General features: G+C 42.5%; 1 protein-coding gene across 1 annotated transcript; it reads left to right on the top strand.

The window, feature by feature from the left end:
* Positions 1–4,083: 4,083 nt before the first annotated feature.
* On the top strand, positions 4,084–7,490 carry LOC103920850 (epidermal differentiation-specific protein-like). The gene is made up of 2 exons (XM_009328705.1): positions 4,084–4,437; positions 6,430–7,490. Exons 1-2 carry the CDS (start codon positions 4,338–4,340, stop codon positions 7,011–7,013), a joined length of 684 nt encoding a protein of 227 aa, XP_009326980.1. The 5' UTR covers positions 4,084–4,337; the 3' UTR covers positions 7,014–7,490.
* Positions 7,491–10,420: the final 2,930 nt, after the last annotated feature.

The following is a 10,420-nucleotide window of genomic DNA, read 5'->3' as shown; positions in this document are numbered from 1 at the left end:
TGTATCTTTTCTGCTCTTCCTGTGTTATTGCCAGTATTTCCTTCATGCCCTAGCCTGCCTCGGGGCCCTGACCACAAACACCATGCCTCTTTCTCCTCCTCTGAGTCAGTCCCTGAGGCTCAGAAATCTTTTGGCAGGCAAGTCTGCTACTGAGGAAGGACTGAAAGCAGCACAGCAGCTCTCCCACCTGCAACAGCAAAGCAGCAACAGGGACAGGCCAGCAAGACAGACCATTTTGCCAGAGCGGACTCTGGCAGCTTCTCTATATGTCCCTTGTTCATGCAGGCATGCGTTTCCTTGCTCCCACAAAAGATCAGAAGAGAAACCTTTCGCCAGTCACTATTATGCTTAGTATGGCAAAGCATTGTCTGGTATTTTCTGATGCTTTTGGGTGCCTGATTTGACATGTGAAACCTTAAAACTCTGTAACTGCCCATGACTTTAGGAAGAGTTGTAGGTACAGAGATCCCCTGAAAATCTGGTGCCAGACGGGTAGGTTTTTTTGAAACTTTTCAATTTCTCTGTTGCATTTCTTAAGCAGAAGTGACACCTAGTGGTGAGTAGAGGGCAGGTCAATGTCTGTCACACTTGTGCTTGGACCAGGCCACTAAAGGGTTTAGGAGCACAACCTGCTAATAAAATGAGAGGAACAAAATGCTAGATGCATTTTCTGAACGTGTGACTTTTGTGAGTTGGAGAGGCTTTCCTAGCCAAATGTGGTGCTGTGAAGCTAAGACCTTTTAGGGGTCCGTGACGCCTTTTTTTTTTTTCTTCCCCCCTGGTACTAAGCATCTAATTAGTCTGGGCCTTTGTGTTTGCGGAGTCCAGCTTAGCAACCATGCCATGGAAACCCATTTGCACATTTATTAAACATGGGGGCAGAAAGCAACCCAGTTGGGTTTCTGACTTTTTGAGCTAAAACAATTATTCATAGACAGTCTGTTGCCTTTTCCTTTATCTGGGAAGGGGAGGCTTTGGGAAGGAAATAATAGTTAGAAAAGCTCTTCCCTTTCCTTTCTGGCTTCTGTGTCTTGTCAAGTGGGACTTAAATAAGGCTTTTGTCAGTCTGTATTTGCTGTGCCTCTCTTTCCAGCACATCTTTTGTGGAACTCAATCCCAGTGCTGTGAGTGGATATGCAGCACTCATATCCCTCTTGTAGTTTTTGCTGAAAAAGTAGTCATGTTCAGTCTATTTTACTGAGCCCTGGCAATTGGGGAGTGCAGCAAAAACAGTGGCAAACAAAGAGAGAAAAGGAAAAAAGGGGAGTGTGTGTGAGATACATGCTAGGCAAAATAGGAGGCATCTTTCTTCCCCTTGAGGGTTTGGCAGTGAATGCATTTATTGGTGGGTAGGCTGTTCACAGCTTGGGGTTCTGTGGTCGAGTTGCATGTTCCTATGTTGCATTTTTGGGGGCTTGTTTTGTTTGAGAAACAGAAGTCAGAGCCAAAAGTGAGAAAGAGACTTCGTTTTTGTGATGAATTGCTTGACCAGCCCTAACAACTGCTAAGAGAGTAAAAACCAAAAAAACACCGCCTCCAACCACAAAGCCCCCTCCAAAACAAAGAAACCAGTGTCCTGCTGCATTGAGTCCGCAACTACCAGGCAAAATAGCAATCAGAAACTGGGGAGATGCAGTTCATGTGTGATTTTTTTTTTTTTTAACCCCTCTTATTTTAAAGTAAAAAGAGATGAGTAATTATTGAGATACAAACTAAGGTATCCACTGTGGTGGAGAAGGGTGGGAACACAAGAGGATCTGGAGGGGGAAGGAGTTTGTTGTTAATTTGATTTTTCTGCCATTTTACCTTTTCCAGCACTGTGAAGTGGGTGCATATGTGACATCCACAGCTTTTAAGTGAAATTGTTTTATCACTCTGCAATCTAGTGGAAAATAGACTCTGGCAGTGCAATGATGATGAAGCCAACCACAGAGGAAATAAAAGTAAATAAATACATAAGAGTCTTGATGTATTTGGAAATGATTCTATGGGAGAACAAAAAAATAAGCTTGCTATTAAGCCTTGTAAAAAAAAAAAAAAAAAAAGTTTTATGAAAAAGATAAAAATATTTTAGTAATTTTTGCTCCAAATCAGAGTAAGTCTTCATTTGTTCAAGTGTTTTTTGCATAATGTAGTTCTGCACATTTTCAGAGACTCTGCATGTTCATTTGTCTTGCCCGTTCTTTTGCTTTTTGTCTGCTGAGGGCAATAGAGGAAGAGGGGTTTATCTTCTTTGAGTTTTCTTCTTTGTCTTTTAACTTTTGTCACACACTTTCTTTTCCAGACTTTGAGATACTGCTATTTCTGCAGGAGGGGGGGTGGGGGGGAAGTTTGGGAAACTTCCCATAAGAAAAAAAAAAAAACCCAAGCCATAAATACTTCCAATCTCAAAGCCCTAGCCCCACCCTGTGGTATTCTGCTTTGTTCAGTGGTGTACTTCCTTGTGCATAAAGCACCATATAAATGAGATGAGCGACACTGAAATCCATTTAGTTTTCAATCCCAATAACACTAGGAAAGATGGTCATTAGAACCAGGAGCCATTTCTTTCTTGGAAGTGTTTATACAGAGATCCTTTTCCAAGCTCTTGTGTCAACACATCCCATCGTATATCACCTTTCCATTTTCCTTGGTGCCATGAGAAGTCCCACTGCCAGCTTTGGTGCTCTGCGGAGAGGATGCGGGGGACTTAGGAGTTCACGGTTGCCTGCATCATTCTGTAATGCAGTTGAGACACACTCAGACTCTTTGTGTTGCCTTCGTGGCTCATACACTTGTCCAAACAGCTTTTCTGAGTCTGCAGGTGTCGAGAAAGATGGGAATGTTTCGTTTGTGATGAATTATGTCATTATATATATGTAAAAGTTTTTTTTTTTCAGAAACACAACTAAATAATTTCATGAGTAATACATACTGGCAAGCTAAGAAGAATGAATGTTGTTCAATGGCAGCATAAATCCATCCTATTCTAGGCTGTCTTAGTCCCTCTTCCAAACATTCCTCCCATTGGTGTGCTCATTCTCCCTTCTCCTACCAGATGGTGGACACTATGGTTCAGGAGTGGAATGGGGCCTTCTCCTTTCCAGCAGCACTGAGCTGTAGGGTGAGCTCACTGCAACACACGGAACCATGCTGTAAAGGTGCGATTTAGCCATACAGCAAAGCTGATTTCACATCTAGCTGCTGCTAGAAAGTGAGGTCCCGCTTCTCTCCTCCAAACCCAAGAATGCAAATTTCAATTGCTCTGCTTCCAGCCTCTGCAGAGCAGCAAAAGAATGAACCATGTGGAAAAAAACCCCATGTATTTTTGTGCTAGCTTAGTTCTGTGATCTGGCACGCCATGAGCTCAGCCAAGCACCGGTGAAAGAGATGCAGCAGGAGGATTTGGCTGGAGCTAGTGTACAGGCTGCCTGTTTTGTGGCAGGGGTGATCTCTCTCCCTGCCCAGCTCCCCATCCTCTCCAGTAATACCCTACCTGACAGAGCAGGGGTCCCTGAAGCGTCCTACAGTGGGGCACGTTATAACAGCGACCTTGAAAGGAGCCCTGCTGGTCAAATGTTGCCCCTTGAGGTCATTATGTTTAATGACAGCCTAGAGCAGCATCTGCTCTGTAGCTGTAAGCACAACCACATATTTTCTTTCTCGGGAGTTCTGGTGTACGAAAAACTGGCTCATAGCCCCTGCCTCCTTGGTTCCTCTCAGAGGATTGCGCACAGTGCCTCGCCAGTCTGCCCATATCAAAGGTATGTTTGAGATCTACCGCTACTGAGCTTGTGGGTATTCGATTTGCTTGCTCCAATAACCACTAAATCTCCTCTGAGTCCTTGTTGCAAGCTTTCTCATGTCTGGTGGTAAGGGAGGGAACACTTTCCTCCGAGGGTGGTTCAGCACCTGGAGCGGCTGGGCAATTTCCAGCCTTGGAGATGTTCAGGAGTCACCTGGGCAAGGTGCTGAGCTGCCCCAGGTAGGTTTAGATTCAGCCCGGCTATGAGGAGGGGGGGTTGGACTCAAGACCTCCAGAGGTCCCTTCCCACCTATACCTTTCTGTGAAGCTAAACGGTTGCTCATTTGCTTTCACTGGCAGTGCAGCTTGTTTGGTTTTTTTACACAGTTGTTATCATTCATCAGACTGTTGCTTGATTTCAAATTTCAGAGATGGTGAAGGCAAAATAAGCCTTTAAAGGAAGTATCTTCTTTTTACTGCTGTGGGTATTTGCAGGATCTGGATTGCTCTTGAACTAATGAAGATCCCATTGTTTCCTCCCACTGTGGTACAGCTTGCCAGCACGCTAGCCAATTAACGTGTCTGAAAGTTTATTACAGAGTAAACCTGCAACATGAAAATAAGCAAAAATATTGTTACTGCAGCTCTGCCAGAGCCTCCTTGCCCTGCTTTACCAGCTCTGCATCCCTGTGGCTGCTCAAATGGCTACGCAGGTGAGAAGGGGGAACGTGAAAAAAAAGCTACTTAAATGCCACCTCTGTCACCTGGATATCTCGCATAGAAACCCTTTGGAAAACTAAGGTTGTGTATTAGATTTGCTTCCCAGGTAAGCAAAAATGTAGACTGCAGCAAGCAAAAAACTCTACAGCCCATGTGTCACAAAATACTCGGATGTGTTTTTATTACTGTGATTCAGCTGATTTCTGGAGAATAAAGACAAACAAGAATCAAAGTTCTAAGATCTGTTGAAGAGCAAGATCAAGATGCTTGCTCTTCAACAGACTTTCGAACCAGAGCAATGAGGTGGCTGGTTGTAGGACGATCAAAGCCGAAATAATCCCTGAGGGTGATACTGGCCACCCAACTGGTGCTTGGGTGGTATCTGTTGAATGGGGTGTTTCGCAAGACTTCTGTGCGAGCTATAAATGTAGGCACATGAGCCGCCTTTTGCAGACAGCAGCAGGGGACTGGAGGAAGCGCCATCAGCTCTCCCCATCTGAGAAGCTGACATCAAGGTGAGATGCACACTTTTTACATGAAAACTTTCAATGTCTGCTTGGGTAGCTACCATGAAATGCAGTTGAAGAGAAGAGGTTTAAGTGTTGGGATGAGAGCTGCAACATATATGTGAGGATCTGATGTCTGTATTTGCAGAAACTTAACACATCTTTTAGGTGATGAGAAGACAACTGCAGGATGAACATACCTTACAAAGGCAGAGGGTGAAGACAGCCAAATTCAAAGGGGTGAAAGTGAGAATGTTTTACAAATTAATCTTGGGCATAGGATCTTTATGTTGCGTCAGCAAAATTAACTGGCTTGTTATTATTATTACTTTTTCTATAGGCAGAAGGTCATTGTACTCAATCAATAAATTAAAGTTTGATTAACCACAGCCTCCATAAATTCAATTGTAACTGTGAAAAAATGCTTAAATGTTTTTAATCACATAGTGAGATTTTTTTTTTTTAAAGTGAGATTTAAGTGAGATTTGTTTTTTAATGTTGATTATGTTGTTCAGGTCTTGCAATTTTAGTCTGACTTTTAATCTTACTTGGTCAGATCTTCTCCCATCCCTTCCCAGAATCAACTAGAGTAACTGCTTCTTTCCCTCATATATATTTGCCCTGAAATCTAAAACTTTGCTTCGATGACTGTTATGTGATTTAGAAAGGGAGCTGTTATCTTAATTGGCCACTCATTTCCATTCCTGCAGCTGTTACTAATAAATGTGGTTCTTTATCTGATTCTAGACAACTTTGTGTGGAATTAGATATGAATATTTGTAACAGTGCTACAAACAGACATTTACAACCTGAAATTTAGTCTGACTCAAAGAGCTAATGCTTTGAACTTGATTGCTTCTCAGCTTATGTCAAGAACAGGAATATCTTGATTTCAATAGAATTTCATATAAAAAGAGAAATAAGGTACTTCAGTGAGTCTAAAAGTACAGTTCTGGCCTTAACAGAATAGATATTTTTCATATCTACAGTACAAAATGCATTTTCATTTAGAAATTAATTGAATGCCTCACTACTTCTTTACTTGTAATATTATGTGGATCATGAAATGTAGTCCAAACAACGAATGCCAATTTCTAAAATAATTCTCAAATGCAGTGTCAATTATTAACTGAAAGATGTATCATCAGTTATATATTTTATTTCATTATTATTTAGGATATACCAATAAGATGTTAAACTAAATGCTCAGATGTCCCTTGCACATATATATAAACCAACATACACAACTAAATAAAACTGGACAGTTTTAGTGTACATATCTCATTTTACTTTTTTCTTCCAAATTAAAATTTCTATGTCATGCCTTCACTCTTTTCCAGCTGCTGCTATGTTTATCCTCTGCTAAAAATGTTTTGCTTTTCCTTTTTTCCTTTTTTTTTCACCCTCTCCAGCATCTTGTGTCTGGTGTGAAAAGGCTTCTTACAAGCATTGCTTATTTTCTGTTTTCCTTTTCTGCAGGCTGTCATCCAGCTCCTACAGCAAGAAATCTGAACTACAGAAATCCTACTGAGATGGGAAAAATCATCATTTATGAGCATGCCAACTTCCAGGGTTACTCTAGGGAATTCACCAGTGACATTGCCAATCTAAAAGATGTAGATTGGAATGATTGTATCTCCTCAGTGAAAGTAATTGGCCAGCCTTGGGTGGCTTATGAGCACCTCAACTATACAGGCCAGTTACTGGTATTTGAGGAGGGAGACCATGGCTTTGTTGGTTCGCAGATGAATGACAAGATCACTTCTCTGAAGGTGATCACCGAAAATCTGCACAATCCCCAGATCACTCTCTATGAACATGCCCAATATCAAGGGAAGAGCAGGGTGATAAACACAGCAACCAATCTGGCTAGGGGACACGACAATGACATCATATCTTCTCACAAAGTCCAGAGAGGTGCCTGGCTGTTGTGTGAACACAGCGATGGAAGTGGTTTTCGTTACATTGCACGAGAACATGAACACCTTCCAAGTTACGAAGCAATCAGTTTCAATGACAAGCTTTCATTTCTGCGTCCCCTTCTCCCCGGCAAGAGCTGTTAGACTGCAAATCCTGCAACGCTGAGAGAAGATGCAGCCCCAGCAAGAAATCTGAGACCTAGATGTCTGCCTGTGCTTGTATTGCTTTTTTCCCCCTGTGTCACAGAAACACTGAATGGGAGAGCTCTCTTTCATGCTGCACTGCAGATCTGTATTTCTTGATCCTGCCTTGCACTGTTCTCTCTCCCCATAATTCCCACGAATGCAAGAACTATCGTATTTGGTCAAATGAAAGAAACTCAAGGATAAGAGACATGCCAGGGGTGTGTAACCTATTGCACCTGCAGCTGGCATTCCGATGTCCTGTACTATGTAACGTAAAGCATTGCATGTTGCTTCTGTTGCTAGATGCATAAACAAAATATGACCATATAACCAGCATCACTTACTTTGTTATTTGTTTTACAATGCTCTTGCTTTACCACGGCCTCTGCCATTTTTTGTATTCCATTTTGTATTGCTGCCATTAAAGAAGCTATTGAAAGCAACAATGGGTCTATTTTATGTATTGTTTGTGGTTTAATATAGATAAATATTGCCCTTTCATGATGAGATATCTCTCTGTATTTAAAGAATGGTTTACGCAGTCACTTGTGAACATTTTTCATGGATCTCTCCTGAAAGGTTTTATCTCCTTCTGTTCTCACTTGTCAGTAACATTGGGTTCAGGCTTAACTCAACCAGACTTAAAGTCTTGGTGAGCATGCCGAGTATTGCTGTGATCCAGGCCAAACTCTCACCTGGAGGCTTGACTTAATTATCACAAGATTGATCGTATCTCAAGGCATTGATCACACTAATGATATAGTCTTCTACTGGCCTCGATTATGTAATGAAACAAAGTTTTGATAAATTTGAATTGATTGCTTGATTGATCACAATAGGAAAACCTGTCTGATTTTTTTAAAACCTTTTTTATCTTGATATGAGATGAGGTATCATTTTGAAATCACAGTGTTTCAATCAGAATGGGAAAATCCCTTTCTTCTAAAGCTACCTTCATTGTAATTTTACATTGTAGTGGCGTTTTACCATTCTAACAATCTCGAGAGTCACCACATGGTATGGTCTACCATAGGCCAGACCTAAATGCTAGATCAGGTAGCTCAGGGCCCTCCAACACACCAAGCAGTGCCAGGGGTTATCACTGCTACAAGCATGCGAGGAATCCCAGCAGGCCCTTCTTCGTCCTTCACCAATTCCATGGGCATCACAGGACACAAACTAGATCTTTCATAGGGCAAAGAGGCAAATGGAGGATGAAGATGCAAGCTGCAAGAAGCGGCAAGCTACAGGAGAAGGGTTGCTGAAGCGCCTGTAGTTCAGATGCAAGCCCCAGTGCAGCCTGGAGAATGACCTACTGTTGAGCGTTCCTGCAGGATTGTGACTCTGTATGTTTACTCTTTGCCTCCAAAGCTACATTAAAAGCTACATGACAGAGTCAACTTCAAAATAATTGCATTTTGGAATATGAACTATGCAAGGCCTTCTTGCAGATGTGGGATCACTAGCTATTTCAAGAACTGTTTTGCCATGTACAAGTTTACCTGGAGAGCACACAGTTGCAGTTCTGCGTTATCGCTGGCTAACGGGAGCTGCACTCTCTGAGCCGTGTATTATGACAGCTGTCACGCAGCTCTGCATTGCAATGTTTATCTAGCTCTGTGCTGGGTTCCTGTTTGCCATGATTTTCTTGTATTTATAGCTAAAAATAAAGGCCAGAACATGCTGCGCTATCGCCTGCTGGGCTTTGTTCCCATTTTGAAACAAACACTGCAGACTGTGCCGACATATCGGCCACTTGTGTTCCTCTGCTAGGCTCATGTGGGCAGATGCAATGGTGATAGCTCAGGCTCCATGTGTTTTGGGACACTTCTTACTGCTTTGCAGCCAATTTCAGGTTTCCTTGCTCTAGTCACCAAAGATCTTCTTTTAATGGGATTTCAAAATTCAATTCAAAGAACGTGGAGCATTCTCCTTACTCTAGGCCAAAATAACTTGGTAACACTGAGCGCTCTCCAGATAAAGCCAGCTGTGTCCAAAGAAAGGAGATGATGGTGTATTGGGAGGGGGACAGCAAACACTGGTATGTTCAAATATGGGCTGCAGCAATGGTATCAGTGGGTATGCAGTATGCAGTGTTTTCAGAATTCTCAATAAGGTAAATTAGACAGTGCAGAGGTCTGTATTGTCACCATTAGACTTCTTCCAGAAGGCCCAAGCACAACGTTTTGTGCAATATACAACAAAGCTGCAAAACACCAATGCACATTATGTTTTTGTTCCCTGTATTAATGCAACTCTCCAAAATTAATACCTTTTGGAGTGGCAAATCAAGTGGCAAATGTAATCTTCTGCCCAAACCAATTTGTGGAAGAAATTATTTTGGAAGTCCTCTTGAATTGTCTTGGTCATGTCTGAGAGATCCCTTTCAGCATCTCAGCATAATAATGACATTACATAGGCACTGTTAATAGGAGAGAGATTATTTTGAATGTCTCTAATTATCTTTCCTAGGAAATACACTTAATGATACTTTGATATTTCCTTTGTGAAAAATGCCATTTCCTGAAGAAGAAAGAAGGTATTCTCTTATTTTCTTGGCATATATAATTGAAAGTTTATTTACAGCCAGGATGTCTCTGAATCAGATAATTGTTATCACTGAGTTTTCCCTCTGTTTCTCTTGGGCAAAGAAAAGATTACATTACCTCCCAAAGTTGATGTTACTCTGTGATTTTAACCAGCTCATATTCCTGTCTGTCTCTGGTTCTCCTAGTCACCAGAGAGGGGCTTTTCTTTATTTTGGGGGTGAGGGGTCTAGTTGCACTTGGGGTGCAGTGCACTGCAGACTAGCAGGCAATTTCTGCACTGCTCAGCTAGCAGTGCCCTTGAAATCATGTTCTCTGATCATCCTCACCCCTCACCCTTGCGGCAGGCTTTAAGAGGCATCTCAGGAGAACACAACACTCTCCCTGGCATTCCCTACTGTACTTCCCACGTGTGTCAGGGGTGGCATGCCAATGCTGGGGGCGAAATCGATAGCCCAGCTCAAGTGCATCTACACCAATGCACGCAGCATGGGCGGCAAACAGGAGGAGCTGGAAGCCATTGTACAGCGGGAGAGATATGACTTAGTCGCCATCACAGAAACATGGTGGGGTGACTCCCACGATTGGAGTGCTGCAATGGATGGCTATAAACTCTTCAGAAGGGACAGGCGAGGAAGGAGAGGCGGTAGGGTGGCCCTGTATGTTAGGGAGTGTTTCGACTGTATAGAGCTCAACGATTGTGATGATGATACGGTCGAGTGTTTATGCGTAAGGATGAGGGGGAAGGCCAACGAGGCAGATATCCTGCTGGGAGTCTGTTATAGACCACCCAACCAGGATGAAGGGGCGGATGAAGCA

The sequence above is a fragment of the Pygoscelis adeliae genome, unplaced genomic scaffold, assembly GCF_000699105.1.
Source record: "Pygoscelis adeliae isolate BGI_AS28 unplaced genomic scaffold, ASM69910v1 Scaffold120, whole genome shotgun sequence".
Lineage (NCBI taxonomy): Eukaryota > Metazoa > Chordata > Aves > Sphenisciformes > Spheniscidae > Pygoscelis > Pygoscelis adeliae.
This window is presented reverse-complemented; position numbering and strand designations above follow the sequence as displayed.